We start from the raw sequence: 21610 nt of genomic DNA on the forward strand, positions 1-21610 counted from the left end.
GTACCACATACCAAAGTCCTAAAAATATGCCGGTCATGTTCAGCACTCATCACTTTTAGGTGGGGGAGAGAAACGTGGCAAAAAGCAGTCGTAATTTTCTTTTTTTTTTAAGAGCTTTAAACACAATTTTTGCATCATCTTGTATTCTATCCTAGAATACCTGGAACAAAATCTTATTTCAGTAGGCTCAATCTATGCAAGTTATAAAATACAAACACAGACTAAATCCTATAGAGTACAGAAAATGCACTATTTAATACTCATTAAATGCAGTACAATCAATGAAGATTATCAAATAAGAAACACACACACAGCATTCTAAATTTTTATATCATCTTAGGGCTGCTAAATCAGAGATTGTACAAATTACATATGCAAGACAAAAAACAAACAAAAACCCCAAAAAAGCAAAGAAGAAAAAGAAAGAAAAAAACCAAAGAAACTAACTTCTCAGTGCATCACACCCACTAGAATAAAATGTATGGCACTGTTACACTTTTACTTTTATATTAACAACTGTCAATTAAAGCGAGGAGTGACTCCCGACATTAAAGCCACATTAGAGCAAGAATTAGCCAATTCAATGTTTAATGAAACAGATCACCTTTTTCCTTTGTAAAAGCACTGAAAATGTAATGTGTGCTGATATCTCACTAAAAGTTTTCTCATGTCATTTGCTCCCCACTGTAGTGTCTTAAATCATTCTGTAATTACTCTACCTGTTAACAATAGTCTGATTTTTAAGGTCTCTGTAAACTGTTACTGAAAATACTAGTTCCTGTGTGGTAAGAATGTCTTTATGAAAAAAAATAACATATCTGGTCATAGTTCATAGAATAAACCAAAACAACAAAAATGACATTTTCCAAGCTACTGAGAAATAAATCAAACCATGATGTGTCAATTTAAAAGTATATCAATATTAACTAACATTTCTATGGTAGATTTTTCCCCTCATAAAATTAAACAATGCAGAATAGGGCTTGGGCTACAGTTAATCACATTTGGTTTTCTTAAAAACAAAACTTTATTTACTATAAACAACTAAAAGGTAATTTTCTCCCTCCACAACACGTCGACATTAAATTGAAGGCTTCGTTTAAAATATCCACTGCTTACAAGTAAAGTACTTTTAAAAGGATAAGAGGAATCAAAATTACCATAGTGTGCGAAGAGTAGATAGAAACAACCCAGAAAAGTATAGATCATTGTGTTGAATATTTATGAATAGCCCAAAATAAGTCCCAAAGTTTTTCTACCTTTACAAATAAAAAAAGGTGTCCTTTCCACAGCTTGGGGATATGCATTGTACATCCCCCCCCAACAAGGGTATGAGTAAGGTTCTAAAAATGTTGCCATATTAAGTTCTTCGGTACCTAAAATTAATTAGAGGACAGCAATATTACAGCGGCAATGGTGCATCAATTCTCAAATTACGATCCAACACGAGTTGTTGTGGTTCTTTTATCGGAGAAAAAGCTTTTCAAAAGAAATACCTGCCCTATGCTAACCACCAGGAGAATGAGGGCTTCTCCTACTGACCAGTAGGCCACTCTTGTATTTAGATCCTCAGCTCTGCTTCGGCCTTGAGCTTCTCTCAATCGGAAGTGAGTCTGATAGTCAATGACAGATTTCAGAGCTTCATGAATTGAAACACAGGCAGATTCCATCTAAAGAGAAAGAGTTTCAGTTAGTAGGTTTCACACTTTCTGTACAATCCATCTAGCATATCCATCGTTTCTTTCAATCTGATCACAAGTCCTCACGTGACTAACATTCCACTGAACTGGCCCTCATTCACTCACTCATTCGTGTCAGTGGTCCTGGCAGAGCAACCCTTTCACTCGCTCCCACTAGGGTGACTGGCAGCTGCTTGCCCCAAACTGGAACGTCGCAGCTGCGGCATCTGTAAGGTGGCAGATGGAACATGAAGTGAAAGCAGTGAAGGCTGGTGGTGACAGAATTTTAAGGCCAGGTTTCTCCAAGAGGAAGAATTAGGAGGAAGAGAATGGCAGGTCAGTAAATTTGACCAATAATATGCATATGAATCAAAATCCAAACATATACAAAAATAAGCAAAATATTAGACTGTCAGTCAAAGTTATTTCAAGTATCTTAAAAACAGCTGAAACTTCAAAGTGGGAATTTTTCTCCCCACATTTACCACTTTGCTAAGTAAGTTTCTCCCTCATTCCAGTCAATAAAAACAATATATACATTCTCAATGGGACAAAAGTCTTACTTTCACTGTGAGTCAGTGGGCCGACATCTTACTTTTTCTACATTACACTATTTGCTTGAGAAGGATTAAGAGTCTAATTTTTCTGGTAGTGAGATACAGATTTTATTATATTATACTCATTTTACATCACAAACCACATATTAGGAGTTTTAAAAAATGAGTTTGTTGTAATTTTAATAATAGACATTAGAAAATAATTTAGGCACTTAATAAAATTCTACCAAAATAAGTAGAAAAGGAATAGTTACAAAAATATTTCAGAGAAAGTTTCTTTGAAACGTATGAGAAATTAGGAGGTCTACAAATTGAATTTACCGATTAGAATACTCAAACTTTTTTGCTTCTTGTTTTGTTTTGGTTCCTAGGAATGGAAGATCACCATGTACTAAAATGAATGATTTCTAAGTTTTAGTAAGAGGTAGACAGGTGCTTCCAGCATTTCTTTGCTTTCCACGTAGTCTCAAAATGATGAACAGTCTAAGATTTCCTCTGAAAAGTATGTATAAAAACAAGGATTTGACACAAGTTCAGAGCGTTCAAGGGATTCTTGAAGCATGACAAAAGGGCACAGGTTAAGAATTAATGAACTAGAGAAAATCACAGAAATTAAACAACTACTTACGTGGATTCATACAATTTTTGAGGTAGTGTTAGTTTTTTTTTTCATTCTACCTTCAAAGTGGAAATGTTCTCATGTCTTCAAAAGTATAGAGACTAGCATGATGAACCCCATGTCAATAATTAAACACGGCTAGACATTACTTTGCCAACAAAGGTCCGTCTAGTCAAGGTTATGGTTTTTCCAGTGGTCATGTATGGATGTGAGAGTTGGACTGTGAAGAAAGCTGATCTCCGAAGAATTGATGCTTTTGAACTGTGGTGTTGGAGAAGACTCTTGAGAGTCCCTTGGACTACAAGGAGATCCAGCCAGTCCATTCTAAAGGAGATCAGTCCTGTGTGTTCATTGGAAGGACTGATGCTAAAGCTGAAACTCCAATACTTTGGCCACCTCATGCGAAGAGTTGACTCACTGGAAAAGACTCTGATGCTGGGAGGGATTGGGGACAGGAGAAGGGGACGACAGAGGATGAGATGGCTAGATGGCATCACTGACTTGATGGACATGAGTTTGAGTAAACTCAGGGAGTTGGTGATGGACAGGGAGGCCTGGCGTGCTGTGATTCATGGGGTCGCAAAGCGACACGACTGAGCGACTGAAATGAACTAAAGCTCATACTGTATTTGAACGAGAAATAAAATAGCCCTTCTCATCACCTGAGCAGTATTTGTTCACTGACTCTAAATTTCTCTTACTATCTTTCCCTCATTAAGCTCTTCTTCAAAATAAAACCCAATTTAGCTACCTTAACTATTTTTGGTTTTTGTTAGATGACTTACTAGGAATCTTTACTATTTAACCGTCAGTTGCAGCAAAAGTTACTGTAACAGCAGTCCGCGTGACACTAAATACTTGTATAAAAGTGTGTGTACACACATATATACATATGTATATATTAACTATGGTGTCACTTTGCTTCCACTTCTATCAGCCTGCTAAGTTACAGAACCAACACTCCTCCATGAGTTACAAAAAACGCTTCAGAATGTTGGAGCACTGTTTAGGCTTTTAAACTTCCTTTGTCAATATGTTTCTACCAAAGTGATCCTCCCATTTTAATGTCTATTTTCTTTTCATAAAATACTTTAACATTGGTCTTGACTAAAAAAGTCTCAAGTTCTCTGTGAAATGCCTAATATACTGTAAGAGTTAAGACTGGCCTTAAAAGATTGTGTTAAAGTCACAAAATTTGCTGTTTCATCAATGAGTTAATGCATATTAAATTATGCCCTTTCCCCTCTTTACACACATGACTTTTTATTACCTGGGTAAGAGCACTGACTCGGTTCTCACTAGGAAACAAAGGTGGGTCTTCTCCAACTTGAAAATCAAAATATACAGTTTTATGTGTGAAAGTAGAAAATTCATTGCTAAAGCAAAATTTGTATGTCCCGTTTTTGGAGGCTGTGAAGGTATAACTATCATACTGTTTCTTCATCTCCTTGTACAACACATTACCATCAGGATCTTCTAGTCGACAATCTACATCATAGTGACCACCAGTAATAACCTACAAAAGAGAAAAATAAACAAAAAATGAAGAGATCACTGCAAGGAACAAGTCTGAGAAATTAGTCAGGTTTCCTGTTAAAATGGCTGTAAGGTTTTTAAAACAATCACAGGCAGTTTTATGTTTCTTGATTTCTACCAGTGAATGGGTCCTGGGAGGCAGATTTCAGTTCAACCAAAGCTTTACAGAACCTGAACACACTTCCTCATGACAGGAGAGAGAGAATGAACCAACATGCCCGGAGATGGTTCCAGTCACATCACTTAATTCTCCCACAACTCTACAAGAGGGTATATCCCCCTCATTTTACAAGCTAAGAACCTGAGTTAAAATAAACAATCTACCGAAGATTATTCACTTAATAAGAGGCTGAATGCCAAATTTATATTCTTGACCCTAAGCTAACTGCCATGTAGTATCTTCCTTCCCCAAATTTCCTCACCTAGTTTCCCATGAGCATGATCCAAGCACTCACGGACTGTTCAGTGAAGCAGTAAAGTAGGTCAGTCTTTAGCCTAGCACCCCATGCTGTTATACCTATAGAACTGAAACTCATTTTACTGCCAAATTACAAACAGGCTGTGTTTCTTAAGTTCTTTTATAAGTCAGTTATTTGGAATTTGATGCATACTGTTTTGAATTACATTTTGAAGAGAACTGACTTGTGGGATGTTCTAAGAGTATATCATTATTATAAACTTGTTTCCAAGAGAAGCATAAATGATTAAACTACACTGCTTAAACATGTGTGATTAAAGGAAAACCAAAACAGAACAATGCAAAAGCAGATAAATCTTTTGTCCATCTGCAAAGTCTGTATTTAACAGGAAAGCATATGAGAGGAAAGCGGAGGTAGGTGAAATGCTTCTGAAGAGGACTCTAACTATTTTCAAGGGGTTATGCTTATTCAGCATAAGCATATCTGAGCTGTCACAATCTGAGCCATCTGAATTACACAAATGAAGAGAGGAAGAGGTTCTTCCTGAGGTACCTGGACAAGTGCAAGAGAGGAAAAAAGCAAAGGAGTAAAGAGGAGAGACAACTGAGAAGAGGGAGCCGAGACAGGAGAATCACAGGGGCCTGCGTCCACCTGAGGCGGCAGAGAGGGGACACGGGAGAGGCGTGCCAACCGCGTTAGACGTCCTGGTATGTGCAAGCGTGGCCCTTCTGGTCTAGCATAATATTGACATTCTAGATTTGGAGTACAGAGAGACCAAACTTTGGACTTCAAAGAAGATTGGTTACTTATGTGACTTTTGTCACTAAAGAGACATGAATAAACTGAACTACGTTACAAGATCATTTCGATATTAAATGAAATATAACTGGGAAACTGTAAAACAGGCAAATATTAACATATAGATATAACATCTGACACAAAAATGATGTCTTATCAATTGAGTATTCCCCTTTTCACCAAAAGTGAACAAACAACCTTTCTTCTAGGTGAAATACTGACTGCATTTTACAGACCCAATTATTCATACTTATCACCACAGTACTTTAAATAATCAAAACATACATCCAAACAAAAAACAGAACAAAACTGATCATCCTGCCACTTTTCTTCTACCAAACTTTAAAACAAATAATCTTACTTCCGATAAAGGTTGTTGTTGTTGTTTAGTAGCTAACTCATGTCCAATTCTGTGTGACCCCATGGACTGTAGCCCGCCAGGCTCCTCTGTCCACGAGATTTCCCAGGCAAGAATACTGGAGTGGGTTGCCATTTCCTTCTCCAGGGGATTTTCCCGACCCAGGGATTGAACCCACGTTGCCTGCATCTCCTGCACTGGCAGGCGGATTCTTCACCACTGAGCCACCAGGGGCTAACGATCTGTCTGATCACGTAAGAAAGAAACTGGAGATCATTTTGAATGATGTGTCCCTACCTGCCCAGTTAGTCACAGAATCTCAATATTACTGCTTCTCGCAAATTCACTCCATCTCTTCTGCTCCCGATCCACAGTCCAGATAGGACTACCGCCACAATTTCCTAAAAGGTCTTCCCAGAACCTAGTCTCTCCTCTGTCTAATCCAGGGTTTCTTAACCTTGGTTGCATTCTTTAGGGTGACCAGTCTTTGCTGTAGGGGCTGCACTGCCCTGTGCCCTGAAGCACATTTAGCAACATCTCCACTAGATGATAGTAACACCTCCTTCCCCACGTGTCCTAAAACCTTTTGATAATTCCCGTGGCCTACAGAAAAACCCGAATCTGTTGGCAACAGCACACAACTCCCTAGCACTTCCTCAAGGAAGTCTCAGCACCTTTTATACCCTTTCTCACTATGTTCCAAAAACACCAGAATGCCAGAATTCTCTGAACAAGTCTCTGCACTAACAGTGACAAGCTACACAGGGTCTGTTTGCTAAGGAATCGCAGGACCCAAAATGATTATGCTTATAAACCTACAATTGATGAGAGGAAGAGATTACAGTATCAAACATTATAGCCGAAAGCTGTCTCATGGCAAGAGGACACAGAGGCCAGGTCCGGGTTCCCCTGTCCTCACTCTGCCAGGGATGAGGCCAGAGTAAACCCTCTCGGATCAGGAAACACCCAGGTGTACAGGAAACACCTTGGAACTAGAGCCCAAAACAGGAGTCTTGACTGGGTTTTTTATATTTTGCTGTTCACATAAGCATATTTCTGCCATGTAACCATTCTCAGTAGCAGACTCTTGGGGGAATCACACTGAGCATGTACAAATCATCAGTCTCACTGTTATGAATGAACAACGCTGACAAACTGGTATAAATCACCCCTCAAGTCCTCAAATCCACAATTACAAAGCAACACTACTACTCAGTATATTTCAGTGCCGACTCAGGCTAATTTTCAGGCTTGCTGAAATTAAGCCTCACAAACGAAACATATCTGCTGAGGAAGTACTTTTCCCCTCTGCCCCTTGTAGAGCAACTATTATTTATCCCTCCAGACTCAGCTCACACAGCAGACCCTCCGCTAAATGTCACCTGATGATTCTCCATCTTCAGCCAGCACAGTACTTGGGTGTACTTTCATTCCTGCACTTAACATTACATGACTGTGTGCCTATGTCCGGTCCCTGAGGTCAAGGCCAGCCTCATCTATCTTTAAGAAGTAGTACAATGCTTAAGAACTTAACCCAGAACTGCATACTAATTCTGCTACTGCTACAGTGACCTTGGTTATCACTAGTAAATGAGTAATAAAAACTATACCCATCTCATATCGGGTTGTCCAGGGAATTAAATGATACACCTGAAATGCTTGGTATACTGTCTGCCACACAACAGATGCTGATTTTTTAGCCCGTAATAGTACACTCACCACCAAGCACAGCATTTGCACACAGAAGTCAAGAAATATTTAAGTTCAAAGAAATAAGCTTTTCACTGACACTTTATATTACAATTCTTGCCATCAACTTTTCTGTCCTCATGAAGTTAAGCCAGCTAAAGTGTCATCCTTGGCCTCCCTCACTCACTGTAGCCAAATTTCCACCAACTTCTGTGGTTTTACATAAAGAGTACCTCCCAACCTTTCACCTTTCACTTTCCTTCTCCCCGCTGCTACCACCCTAGCCTCAGCCTGAATCACCACAACAGCTTCCTAATCAGTCTTTTAATGACACATCTACTTGGCAGCTCTCCACAATACCTTCTCTACCTGCTCAAATTAATATCCCTACAGTTACCCAGAAAACTTAGAACTTGTCACTGCGCTGCTTACAACCCTAGGAAGGCTTCTCATACTCAGAAAAAACTAAAATCCTTAACTCGACCAGTTGGGCACTACATATTCTGGCCTCTGCTGACCTCCCTTCTTCTGGCTCCTTATTTCCAGCTGTAGTATTTCTTCAAATTTCTAGTCGTAATTACCACAGTTCTTCAGATTCCCAGTCACTGTTTCCATAATGACCGTGCAAAGTCCATTCCCTCTTTCTCCTCACCAAAGCATTTATAACTTATCCTTTACAGTTCGGTATCAAATCGCTTCCTAAAGGAAGCCAAGAGATCCCAAAGACCAGAATGTTTATCACCTATTCTCTGCTCTTAAAGCACAATTTTAAAGAATAAACTAGTACTAATTAAGAAAAAAGAGTAGGATGGGTTCCAGAGAATCAAGAATCATGGCAGCGATCCTGTTTTCTTCACTTCTGTTATCAACAGAATCTAGTACTCAGTAGCTGTTCAAACATTTTAAGTCTACCATCAAAAAAAAGAAACAGAGTAAAGAATGTTCTAATCAAGTTAAGAAACTACATCTGTTAAATAAGCACTTTTATATAATCCCAAGATGAAAAAGTGCCTTTCACTTATCACAGCAACTCCTTCTACAAAACCTCTGGCAGATGGTCATCTGGTCCGGAACAGAGCTCTTCCAACGACAGGGACATTAACCAATAGTCCTAACATCCATGGAAAAACTGAAAAGTAATGGAGTCAGATATTGGCAGCACTTGAAATACGATAAAAGTGGAGGTGTGGTTTAGAGAGTGGAGAACTGACGTAGGGCACTATAGAACAGGAGTAATTTTTAACTCTTAAGGAAGAAAGTTCAAAATGAAGGACATTAGAGAATGGATGGAAAAGTCACACACACAGGAAGCATTTCTGGAATTCGTGTATCTTTAGTATCTGTTCTTAACTATCTAGTGCGCAAGGTTTCAGAAAGGAAAGCCAAATGGCCTGCATGCGCTACCTAGACGTGATTCATGAAATCAGACAAAGAATGAGAAAAAGGCCTCGACCCTGGAACCACGAGCTGGGGCCGGCAACTGCCTGCGCCCGTAGTACCTGGAACTCAAGGGTGCACTTGGTGCCCTGCGTGATGTCCTCGTAGAAACACTGCTTGGCATTGTCGGGCAGCTCGAAGGTGATCTCGGAGGCGCCGCCGGGGCCCGGCACCAGGAACAGCAGCAGCACGAGCAGCCTGCAGCCCCAACAGCCCGCGGCGGCCGCCCAACGCGGCGCGGACCCCAGCCGGGGCATCCCGAGGCGGCGGCCTCAACGGAGCTGGGGAGACGCGGGGTCAGGTCTGCACGGACTCGCCGCGGCGCGGCAGGCCTCGGCCCGGGCGGCGCGGACAAGACGCACCGCCGCGTGGCTCCGAGCCCCGGAGAGAGTCGAGACGCGGAGCGAGCCCCTGGGTAGGGCAGAAAGAACTGAGGCACCCGGGCCCAGAGGCCAGAACGACCCGCGGAGCGGAAACACGGCCGGCAGAGAACAGGCGGAAGTGGCCCGCGACGGCCGGAAGCGGGGACTAGCGATCGGGGGAGACGAGGCGGGGCCTGGGGCGCCCGCTCCCGCGACCCGGATGTGCTCGCCCCGGCCGCGGGGAGAGACGTTGGAGTGCGTACGTGGACGCTCGCGAGGCGTCAGCGCGGCCCCGGCCGACTCCGGGCTGAGAGGCGGGGCCGGCGTGGCGTGCGTGGCGGGGCGGGCCCGGAGAGGGGGCGTGGCCGGCGGCCGGCGTTACCTGCGGGGGAGGGCTTCTGCAACAGCTGAGCGTCTGGGGAGCCGGGCGGGAGCGGGGAAGGGCTCTCCTGGCAGTCAGGGGCTCATCCCCGGAAGGAGAGCGCCCTATGGTTTCGGGAGAGTTTTCCTGTAAATAATAACAAATTTGAGGGGAAGCAGCCTTGCTGGGAGCGCGAATTCTCTGACCACAAGGCTTCAGGAGTTCTAATCCCTACCCTGTTATTTATTAGCTGCTTGACCTTATTATCTGCTTAAGCTCTTTTAGTCTTTGAAACTGTAAAATGAGGATAATAATAGTACTTAACCCAGATGGTTCAGTTCAGTTCAGTCGCTCAGTCATGTCCGACTCTCCGCGACCCCATGAATCACAGCACACCAGGCCTCCCTGTCCATCACCAACTCCCGGAGTTCACTCAAACTCATGTCCACAGAGTCGGTGATGCCATCCAGCCATCTCATTCTCCGTCGTCCCCTTCTCCTCCCGCCCCCAACCTTTCCCAGCATCAGAGTCTTTTCCAGTAAGTCAACTCGTCGCATGAGGTGGCCAAAGTATTGGAGTTTCAGCTTCAGCATCAGTCCCTCCAATGAACACCCAGGATTGATCTCCTTTAGAATGGACTGGTTGGATCTCCTTGCAGTCCAAGGGACTCTCAAGAGTCTTCTCCAACACCACAGTTCAAAAGCATCGATTCTTCGGCGATCAGCTTTCTCCACAATCCAACTCTCACATCCATACATGACCACGGGAAAAACCATCGCCTTGACTAGAAGGACCTTGGTTGGCAAAGTAATGTCTCTGCTTTTTAATATACTATCAAGGTTGGTCATAACTTTCCTTCCAAGGAGCAAGCGTCTTTCAATTTCATGGCTGCAATCAGCATCCACAGTGATTTTGGAGCCCAAAAAAATAAAGTCTGACACTGTTTCCACTGTTTTTCCATCTAGTTCCCATGAAGTGATGGGACTAGATGCCATGATCTTTGTTTTCTGAATGTTGAGCTTCAAGCCAACCTTTTCACTCTCCTCTTTCACTTTCATCAAGAGGCTTTTGAGTTCCTCTTCACTTTCTGCCATAAGGGTAGTGTCATCTGCATACCTGAGGTTATTGATATTTCTCCCGGCAATCTTGATTCCAGCTTGTGCTTCTTCCAGCCCAGCGTTCCTCATGATGTACTCTGCATAGAAGTTAAATAAGCAAGGTGACAATATACAACCTTGACATACACCTTTTCCTATTTGGAACCAGTCTGTTGTTCCACGTACAGTTCTAACTGTTGCTTCCTGACCTGCATACAGGTTTCTCAAGAGGCAGGTCAGGTGGTCTGGGATTCCCGTCTCTTTCAGAATGTTCCACAGTTTATTGTGATCGACACAGTCAAAGGCTTTGGCATAGTCAATGAAGCAGAAATAGATGTTTTTCTGAAACTCTCTTGCTTTCTCCATGATCCAGCGGATGTTGGCAACTTGATCTCTGGTGCCTCTGCCTTTTCTAAAACCTGCTTGAACATCTGGGAGTTCACGGTTTACATACTGCTGAAGCCTGGCTTGGAGAACTTTGAGCATGACTTTACTAGTGTGTGAGATGAGTGCAATTGTGCGGTAGCTTGAGCATTCTTTGGCATTCCCTTTCTTTGGGATTGGAATGAAGACTGACCTCTTCCAGTCCTGTGGCCACTGCTGAGTTTTCCAAATCTGCTGGCATATTGAGTGCAGCACTTTCACAGCATCATCTTTCAAGACTTGAAATAGCTCAACTGGAATTCCATCACCTCCACTAGCTTTGTTCGTAGTGATGCTTTCTAAGGCCCACTTGACTTCACATTCCAAGATGTCTGGCTCTAAGTCAGTGATCACGTTATCATGACTATCTTGGTCGTGAAGATCTTTTTTGTACAGTTCTTCTGTGTATTCCTGCCACCTCTTCTTAATATCTTCTGCTTCTGTTAGGTCCATGCCATTTCTGTCCTTTATCGAGCCCATCTTTGCATGAAATGTTCCCTTGATAGCTCTAATTTTCTTGAAGAGATCTCTTGTTTTCCCTATTCTGTTGTTTTCCTCTATTTCTTTGCATTGATCACTGAGGAAGGCTTTCTTATCTCTCCTTGCTATTCTTTGGAACTCTGCATTCAGATGCTTATATCTTTCCTTTTCGCCTCTCTTCTTTTCACAGCTATTTGTAAGGCCTCCTCAGACAGCGATTTCGCTCTTTTGCATTTCTTTTCCATGGGGATGGTCTTGGTCCCTGTCTCCTGTACAATGTCACAAACCTCCATCCAGAGTTCATCAGGCACTCTATCAATCAGATCTAGTCCCTTAAATCTATTTCTCACTGCCGCTGTATAATCATAAGGGATTTGATTGAGGTCATATCTGAATGGTCTAGTGGTCTTCCCTACTTTCTTCAATTTAAGTCTGAATTTCGCAATAAGGAGTTCATGATCTGAGCCACAGTCAGCTCCTGGTCTTGTTTTCGCTAACTGTATACAGCTTCTCCATCTTTGGCTGCAAAGAATATAATCAATCTGATTTCGGTGTTGACCATCTGGTGATGTCCATGTGTAGAGTCTTCTCTTGTGTAGTTGGAAGAGGGTGTTTGCTATGACCAGTGCATTCTCTTGACAAAACTCTATTAGCCTTTGCCCTGCTTCATTTAATGCTCCAAGGCCAAATTTGCCTGTTACGCCAGGTGTTTCTTGACTTCCTACTTTTGCATTCCAGTCCCCTATGATGAAAAGGACATCTTTTTTGGGTGTTAGTTCTAAAAGGTCTTGTAGGTCTTCATAGAACCGATTAACTTCGGCTTCTTCAGCATTACTGGTTGGGGCATAGGCCTGGATTACTGTAATATTGAATGGTTTGCCTTGGAAACGAACAGAAATCATTCTGTCGTTTTTAAGATTGCATCCAAGTACTGCATTTCGGCCTCTCTTGTTGACCATGATGGCTACTCCATTTCTTCTAAGGGATTCCTGCCCACAGTAGTAGATATAATGGTCATCCGAGTTAAATTCACCCATTCCAGTTCATTTTAGTTCACTGATTCCTAGAATGTTGACGTTCACTCTTGCCATCTCCTGTTTGACCACTTCCAATTTGCCTTGATTCATGGACCTAACATTCCAGGTTCCTATGCAATATTGCTCTTTACAGCACCGGACCTTGCTTCTATCACTGGTCACATCCACAACTGGGTATTGGTTTTGCTTTTGCTCCATCCCTTTATTCCTTCTATAGTTATTTCTCCACTGAGCTCCAGTAACATACTGGGCACCTACCGACCTGGGGAATTCCTCATTCAGTATCCTATCATTTTGCCCTTTGTTACTGTTCATGGGGTTCTCAAGGCAAGTATACTGAAGTGGTTTGCCATTCCCTTCTTCAGTGGACCACATTCGGCTGTGGTCCGTGTGATCAGATCGGCTAGTTTCCTGTGATTATGATTTCAGTGTGTCTGCCCTCTGATGCCCCCTTGCAATACCTACCGTCTTATTTGGGTTTCTCTTACCTTGGTCATGGAAAATCTCTTCACAGCCGCTCCAGCAAAGTGCAGCCGCTGTACCTTACCTTGGACGAGGGGTATCTCCTCAAGGCCGCCCCTCCTGACCTTGAACACGGAGTAGCGCCTCACTATTTGAAAAATGCTGTATAAGAGTCTTGTCATATAATAAGCAACATATCATAAGCGCATGGGTAGCAAGCAGGCAGGTAAAGAGGGGCTTAGGAACCGGGGATGGAGAGATGTAGTATCTTTATTGGCCTTGGGTGCCCAAAGCCTCTGCAGGGGAAAAGGAGCCCCTAGGAAATGAGATTTGCGGGAGACTGTACCTTTCTGAGGACAAGTGAAAGGGGGCAGGACCCTATGGGGCCTTCCCAGGATAGACAACCCCTTCCCTCAACTCCCAATGTCTTCAGCCTGCCCTTAGTTTGTAGAAATCCTTTGGTCAAAAATAAATCCAATCAGAGAAGTTAAAAAAATGCAGAAACACAGGAAAACAGACAAGACAAAATAACAAAGTTTAGTTATTAAACAATGTCAAGGACCTTTAGTTCTTTCTCAAGGGCTATAGATAAGATTCTGAGCCATAGCCTTTGAGCTGTCTTGTAGAAAATGAAACCCCCAACCAGGTAGAAGAAATTAACTACACGATGACCAGCCTGTACCCATGACATAAGCTACCACAATTCTGAGAGCTGGCAGCAAACAAATAGGAACAAACTGACTCTGGAGATGAAGACTTACTGTACTTAAAACAATGGAGATGACACTGAGCAGACCACTGCGTGACTAATTTCAAGAAGATTGTCAAAGCTGACTGTGCTGTTTCTGCATGTGTAGACCCCTCCCTCCACCTATACACCCTTGAGACCCGCCCCCCTTAAAAGGTCTTGCCCACTGATTGTCAGGGGCTTTGGCCTTTGGACACAAGTCTGCCTCTCCCCGCTGCTTGCCACCTTCCAAAACAAAGCAAACTTTCCTTTCCAACCAATCTTGCTCTTGAATTTCACCTTTTTAGTGCCAAGCAGCTGGACCTTGCTTTCGGTAACACTCAGTCAGAAAGAGAAATAGTATTTGTATCTGTGAGTGGAAAGAGGACTGAGTTTCAAAGTGGAAAACTTGGATTCTATTTTCTCACTCTTGACTTTTGGCAAGTAACATTGCTCTTCTAAACCCCCATTTCTTCATGCATCCAGTGGCAATACAGAGAATGAATAAAGATTAAGACCATAATGAATATAGCACACAGCGCCAGAAAGACAGACCAATTTTTGGAAATACAACAATACCAGATGTTGGTGAGCAAGTAGAACAACAAGATCCCTTGTACATCCCTGGTGGATATATAAGTTGACACAACCACTTTGGGAAACAATGTGGCATCATCTGATAAAGTGGAAGATATACAGATGACCTAGAAGTTCCACTTTCCAAATAAAGTATATACTTTAGAACAGTGATTCTCCAAGTGTGCTCCAAAGATGTTTGGGAGCCTTTGAAACCCCTTCAGAGGGTCTGGGATTATCTAAGAGAGGTTGGATTTTCATCATACATCTCAACCAAAACAACACATAACATATTGAATGTTAAAGCAGACGAGTACCCAGCTTCTTCTATGAATTGAGATATTAAAGAGATTCACACAAATGTAAAGCAATGTCACTAAATTTTTATTTGGGCGATATTTCTGTTTTTCATTTTAAAATATGTTATCTGTGTTAACATATGTAGTAGGTGAAACTGTATCCCCAAAAACATACATCCAAATCCTAACTCCCAGGCCCTGTGAATTCAAGCTCACTAGGAAATAAGGTTTCTGAGATGTAATTAAGTTAAGAATCTCAAGATGCAATCATCCTGGACTTAGGGTGGACCCTAAATCCAACGACTGGTGTCCTTATAAGAGAAAGAAGAGGGAGAGCTCGGACACACAGAATGCCGTATGAAGGCAAAGAGGTTGTAGTGATGCATCTTCTAGCCAAGGACTGTCCAACAGCCAAGGAGACAGGCATGGAACAAAGTCTCCCTCAGAGCCTCCAGAAGGAAATATCCCTGTGCGAGTGCTCGGTTGTATCCAACTCTTCGCGACCCCATGGACTGTAGCCTGCCAGACCCCTCTGTCCATGGTATTGTCTAGGCAAGAATACTGGAACAGGTTGCCATTTCCTACTCCAGGGAATCTTCCAACCCTAGGGATGGAACCCACGTCGCCTTCGTCTCCTGCATTGGCAGGCAGATTCTTTATCACCTGGAAGCCAGCAATACTTCAATTTCAGGCTTCTGGCCTCCGCAATTGTGAGAGTATACTTTTCTGTGTTTTAAGTTATCACATTAGTGCCAATACAGCAGCCTCAGGAAATCAATACATCACATTTTATTGCTATTTTATTTATGTATTTATTTTTAATTGAAGCATGTGTGCGTGCTAAGTCGCTCGGTCGTGTCTGACTCTCTGTGACCCCATGGACTGTAGCCCACCAGGCTCCTCTCTCCATGAGGTTCCCCAGGCAAGAGTACTGGAGTGGTGTGCTGTGCTTTCCTCCAGGGGATCTTCCCGACCCAGGGATCGAACCCGCATCTCCTGTGCCTCCTGCCTCGCAGGCGGACTCTTCATCGTGGGCCTCGGGGGGAGCCCTGTTGAAGCACACCTTCTGTCAGTGTCAGATGCACACCATCACGCTCTGACAGTCAAATACATTGCGAATGACCACCACACTCCAGGGGCCGTTTGTCACCACACAACATTGGTACGGTATCACTGGCTGTATTCCCTGTGTTGTATATTATATTCCCATGACTCATTTTATAACTGGAAGTTTGTATCTCTTAATCCCCTTCACCTGTTTCGTCCAGTCCCCACCTGCCCCCCTTCTGGCAAGCACTCTGTTTTGTTTGTTCATGTGTTTTGTTTTTAGATTCCACATATAAGTCAGATGGAGGCAGGGGGTAGGCAGCCCTCCTAGAGTAGGTACTCCAAGATGAGAATCGCAGGGCAGTCGAGGAAGGAGGCCGGGCCCTGCCCAGATAGACAACAAGAGACCACATATTTCTCATTCTGCAAGTCAGGAGAATGCCCCAACTAGGCGCATGCTCAGAAGGCTCCTTGGAGGTCCAAAGGGGAGTGATGCTAATTACCCGAAGGCCCCTTCAGTAGAATCCACCTTGGCTGAGAGATGCATGTGCACACATGGAAGGATCCTGAAATATACCAAATATAGACTCTGAACCGGATGAATCAAAATGACTGGCCAAAGGAAACAGAAGAAATGTTCCTTAAAAGTAATTCAAGTGACCATGAGGACATGACTCTGAGACTCTGAATCCATTCATGTGTCCATCTACTTTTCTTTTTTCCTCCTAATAAATACTTTACTTGTTTCACTACATTCCGTCTGTGTGGGAGTTGTTTTCCTGCAAAGCCAAAGAGCCAGGGCCTTGTCACTGACCTCTGGTCTAGTGGCTAGGATTTGATGCTCTCATCACTGTGACCTGACCTCAACCTCTGACCAGAAACTGAAGCCCCACTTCAAGCCTCTGCAGGCTGAGCCACCCAAGACCAAGATCATAAAGTATTTGTCTTTCTCTGACTTATTTCATTTATATTACGCTTTCTAATATCCATGTTGCTGCAAGTGGCACAAAGCCCTTCTCTTTTATGGCTGAGACTCACTGGAAAAGACTCTGATGCTGGGAAGGACTGGGGGCAGGAGGAGACGGGGACGACAGAGAATGAGATGGCTGGATGGCATCACCGACTCAATGGACATGAGTTTGAGTGAACTCAGGGAGTTGGTGATGGACAGGGAGGCCTGGCGTGCTGTGATTCATGAGGTCGCAAAGAGTCAGACACGACTGAGCGACTGAACTGAACTGAACTGAATAGTCCATTGCACATACATTGTTTTATTATTGTTAAGATAAATTATTTAGTAAATATTTTGTATCTCAGATCTCTATAATTTAAATTTGTAATTAAATAATTTTTATTCATTTATATTTAAGATTCTGGAATCAAAAGATTGAGAACCACTTATGCATAGATATATCAGGATACATGTGCAAGAATACCTAAAGCCAAAGTCTCATAATAATTCCAAACTGGAAATAGCCCAGATATCCATAAATTTGAGTACAGTCTAAGATAGGACATTACATAGAAATAAAAATGAACAGATTACAGTTACACAAGACAACATGGGGGAATCTTACAAGTATAATGAAATAAAAACTAGGCAAAAAAGAAATCCCTATCGAATTACCAATGGTATTTTTCACTGAACCAGAACAAATAATTTGACAGTTTGTGTGGAAACACAAAAGACCCCGAAGAGCCAAAGCAATCTTGAGAAAAAATAATGGAGCTGGAGGAACCAACCTTCCTGACTTCAGACTATATTACCAAGCTACAGTCATCAAGACAGTATACTCTAGCATTTTAAATGAGAAAGATAATCATGGATTCCATATCCATACAAAAAATCTAACTAATTTTCTTAAATATCACTAAGTATACTCTTCAACATATATAATATTTCATTAAGTATATCTACATGATAAGCACTTTAAATACTAGTCATCCTATCACTTATATGTAGAATCGAAAATATGACAGAAATAAATTTATCTACAAAACAGAAACAGACTCACAGACATAGAGAAGAGACTTGTGGTTGCCGAGGGGGAGGGAGGGAATCTGGGACTAGTAGATGCAAACTGTTACATGCAGGATGGATAAACGACAAGGTGCTACTGTATAGCCCAGGGAACTACAGCCAATATCCTGTAATAAACCATAATGGAAAAGAATATGAAAAAGAATGTGTATATGTATAACTGATCCTCAGATCATGGGGAGTCTCCTGGCAAGAATACTGGAATGGGTTGCCATGCTCTCCTCCAGGGGATCTTCCCAACCCAGGAAAACCCAAGAATACTGGAGTGGGTAGCCTATCCCTTCTCCAGGGGATCTTCCTGACCCAGGAACTGAACCAGGGTCTCCTGCTTTGCAGGCAGAGTCTTCACCAGCTGAATTAACCAGGAAGCCCATTCAATATTCTGTAATAAACCATAATGGAAAAGAATATGAAAAAGAATGCATGTGTGTATAACGGAATCACTTTGCTGTACAGCAGAAATTAACTCAACATTGTTAATCAACTGTACTTTAATAGAAAAAACTAAAAAAAAATACTAATCATCCCATTTTTCAACATGTTATGGGCTTAGCAATGGTATGTTTGAATGCAGCTCTCAGAGATACTGTACATTATGAGAGTTGAGCTGTGTTTCTTTCTACATTGCAGTGAACATGCACTCTAATATGAACAAACAAGGATGAGCTATGTTAAAGATACATCCTAAGATTTAGGAAACCAAAATTTTATAAAGAGAGGCAATGTAAAAAACAGTTCCTTTCCAATTCCGCAAGTAAGGTTCGGTGGTGGGAGGGAAGAGGGACTGTGGTCTTGGTAGTGGTTTGATGACGAGTGAAACCTGAGCAAGAGTGAGCTAGTGAAGGAGTGAAGGGATGCAGTCCATGCCACAGGGCGCTCAGGTCTAAACTCAAGGAACAGGTAGGCAATCCTAAACCACTTGGCAGTAGAGACTCAGTGTTTGAGAAGCCTCACTGGAAGTACAAGCACAAAACTAAAACATTCAATAAAACAACTCCTCAAAATGGATAGCGTGCCGTTATATTGCAGTTCATCTCACACGCTAGCAAAGTAATGCTCAAAATTCTCCAAGCCAGGCTTCAAGAGTACATGAACCGTGAACTTTCAGATGTTCAAGTGGGATTTAGAAAAGGCAGAGGCACCAGAGATCAAATTGCCAACATCCTCTGGATCATCGAGAAAGCAAGAGAGTTCCAGAAAAACACCTACTTCTGCTTTATTGACTATGCCAAAGCCTTTGACTGTGTGGATCACAAAAAACTGTGGAAAATTCTTCAAGAGATGGGGGTACCAGACCATCTTACCTGCCTCCTGAGAAATCTGTATGGAGGTCAGGAAGCAACAGTTAGAACTGGACATGGAACAACAAACTGGTTTCAAATTGGGAAAGGAGTACATCAAGGCTGTATACTGTCACCCTGCTTATTTAATTTATATGCAGAGTACATTATGCGAAATGCCAGGCTGGATGAAGCACAAGCTGGAATCAAGATCACTGGGAGAAATATTAATAACCTCAGATACGCAGATGACATCACCCTTATGGCAGAAAGTGAAGAAGAACTAAAGAGCCTCTTGATGAAAGTGAAAGAGGACAGTGAAAAAGTTGGCTTAAAATTCAATATTCAGAAAACTAAGATCATGGCATCTGGTCCCATCGCTTCATGACAAATAGATGGGAAAACAATGGAAACAGTGAGAGACTTTATTTTCTTGGGCTCCAAAATCACTGCAGATGCTGACTGCAGCCATGAAATTAAAAGACACTTTCTCCTTGGAAGAAAAGCTATGACCAATCTAGACAGTGTATTAAAAAGCAGAGACATTACTTTGCCAACAAGGTCTAGCCAAAGCTGTGGTTTTTCCAGTAGTCATGTATGGATGTGAGAGTTGGACCATAAAGAAAGCTGAATGCTGAAGAATTGATGCTTTTGAACTGTGATATTGGAGAAGACTCTTGAGTGTCCCTTGGACTGCAAGGAGATCCAACCAGTCCATCTTAAAGGAAATCAGTCCTGGGTGTTCATTGGAAGGACTGATGCTAAAGCTGAAACTCCAATACTTTGGCCACCTCATGGGAAAAGTTGACTCACTGGAAAAGACTCTGATGCTGGGAGGGATTGGGGGCAGGAGGAGAAGGGGACGACAGAGAATGAGATGGCTGGATGGCATCACCGACTCGATGGACATGAGTTTGAGTAAACACCAGGAGTTGGTGATGGACAGGGAGGCCTGGCGTGCTCTGATTCATGGGGTCGCAAAGAGAGATTGAACTGAACTGAACTGAGCATGTTATGGGTAATATTTTAAATTTGCATTTGAACATATCATTGTATATTAAAAAATTGAAGTTGAAGGCAGTAACAATTACACCACATTCCTTAGGACTAACAAACCTGCATTGTCCAAGATGCAGGAAGCAATAGAGGAGGAAGCTCCGTTTGTAAATGAGCCAGCGGCCTTCAGAGTAAACTCAGGTTTTCAGATTCCCCTCTTACCCTCCAGGCCACATCAACACCATATTGACCTCTAGGGGGCGCCGCTCCCCTTGTAATATTTATGCCCAAGCATGAGCTTTCCTTTCTTTTTCATCTGTGATTTATAGTAGCACAACTGAAATACTTAAGCAAAAACTTTGCTCAAGGGAACAAAACAACAAAAGAAAGAAAGATGAGGGAAAAAGTGGTTAGTTAATGTATTACAAAACTTTTGGAAAGACATATTAATAGATTTGAACTTTTCCCCAGGCAGTGCAGAAGAATCCAAAGCTTGAAAGAAGCTAATTAAAGTTGTATTGTCAAAAGAGCGTTCTGGCTGCCATAGAAAGACTGCGTTAAGAGTGGTGAAAATATTGCAACAAGGAGACCAATTGAAAGACGAACTGTAGTAACTGAGATAACAGACGGTGTTATCTGAAATAGATGTGTGTCTATTTCAGAAATAAACGTGTGTCTGGGATGACTGACGGGCTTCTTTGGGGTGGTGCAGGATGGAAGAGGCTGTGAGCAGACAGGAGGAGACGAGGAGATGCTGGGCAGGAAAAGCAGCAGAATGCAGATGCTGTGCGAGAGAAAGGAGAGATTTGGTTGAGTGACCTGATGGACTTTCTCTGAGTTTGAGGAAAGAGTTCCCTAACCGAAGGCAAGCTACTCAGCTATGCAGAGACATTCTGGTGATGCAGAAGAAACTGGAGCAGCCTGGCAGTAGAAAGTAGAGAACACTCATTTCTGGGAAAACTGAAAGGTGGCAATCTATAAATGAGCGCCTCTGTTTTCTGGGCATTGTGCTAGGTGTTTGAAACACAAGGAAGTCAAGAAACCTTATTATTATTATTATAATTTCCTCCTTACAAATATCACATCACAAGGCAGAGAACTGTCTTCTCTTTGCTTCATGATTTGGCACATAATAGGCAGTAAATAAATACTGGTTGAAGAGATGGATGGACAGATAGAAAACACAAATGATCATTGTTTGTTTGTAAGGACTAACCAGAACCCAGCTCTTTCTTTTCTAACGTAACAATCTCATTTTAGCCATTTGAAAATATTAGGATTATATATGTAACATTTTCCAACAATTATATTGACTAGATTACCCTTAATC

At 42.3% G+C, this 21610-nt stretch overlaps 1 protein-coding gene and 1 long non-coding RNA gene across 3 annotated transcripts in view; both read right to left on the bottom strand.

Annotated features, from left to right (window-relative positions):
- Positions 1-311: 311 nt before the first annotated feature.
- Positions 312-9664, bottom strand: TMED7 (transmembrane p24 trafficking protein 7). The gene is made up of 3 exons (XM_055437441.2): positions 9155-9664; positions 4126-4371; positions 312-1670 (listed from the first exon to the last, which is right to left on the bottom strand). The coding sequence occupies exons 1-3, from the start codon at positions 9347-9349 to the stop codon at positions 1434-1436; spliced, it is 678 nt and encodes a 225-aa protein (XP_055293416.2). The 5' UTR covers positions 9350-9664; the 3' UTR covers positions 312-1433.
- Positions 9665-13155: 3491 nt separating this feature from the next.
- LOC129563591 (uncharacterized) overlaps positions 13156-21610 on the bottom strand; it is a 78664-nt gene continuing 70209 nt past the window's right edge. Inside the window, exon 4 of one of the 2 annotated variants that reach the window (XR_016038256.1) lies at positions 13156-13462. This is a non-coding gene — a long non-coding RNA (uncharacterized LOC129563591). Of the gene's footprint in view, positions 13463-14498; positions 15966-21610 lie in introns of those variants that run through there. The other variant, XR_016038257.1, reaches the window with a different exon arrangement.

This window comes from Moschus berezovskii, chromosome 9 (assembly GCF_049115385.1).
Source record: "Moschus berezovskii isolate FMDL1 chromosome 9, NW_MosBer_1.0, whole genome shotgun sequence".
In the NCBI taxonomy this organism is placed as follows: Eukaryota; Metazoa; Chordata; class Mammalia; order Artiodactyla; family Moschidae; genus Moschus; species Moschus berezovskii.

Bases quoted from the DNA above. Each gene is read 5' to 3' on its own strand.
- TMED7 (XM_055437441.2), bottom strand. From the start codon at position 9,349: ATGCCCCGGCTGGGGTCCGCGCCGCGTTGGGCGGCCGCCGCGGGCTGT. The intron at 4,372-9,154 runs GTACTACGGGCG...TCTCTTTTGTAG, and splicing joins AGTGCACCCTTGAGTTCCAG to GTTATTACTGGTGGTCACTA. The intron at 1,671-4,125 runs GTAATAAAAAGT...CTTTCTCTTTAG, and splicing joins GAGTCAGTGCTCTTACCCAG to ATGGAATCTGCCTGTGTTTC.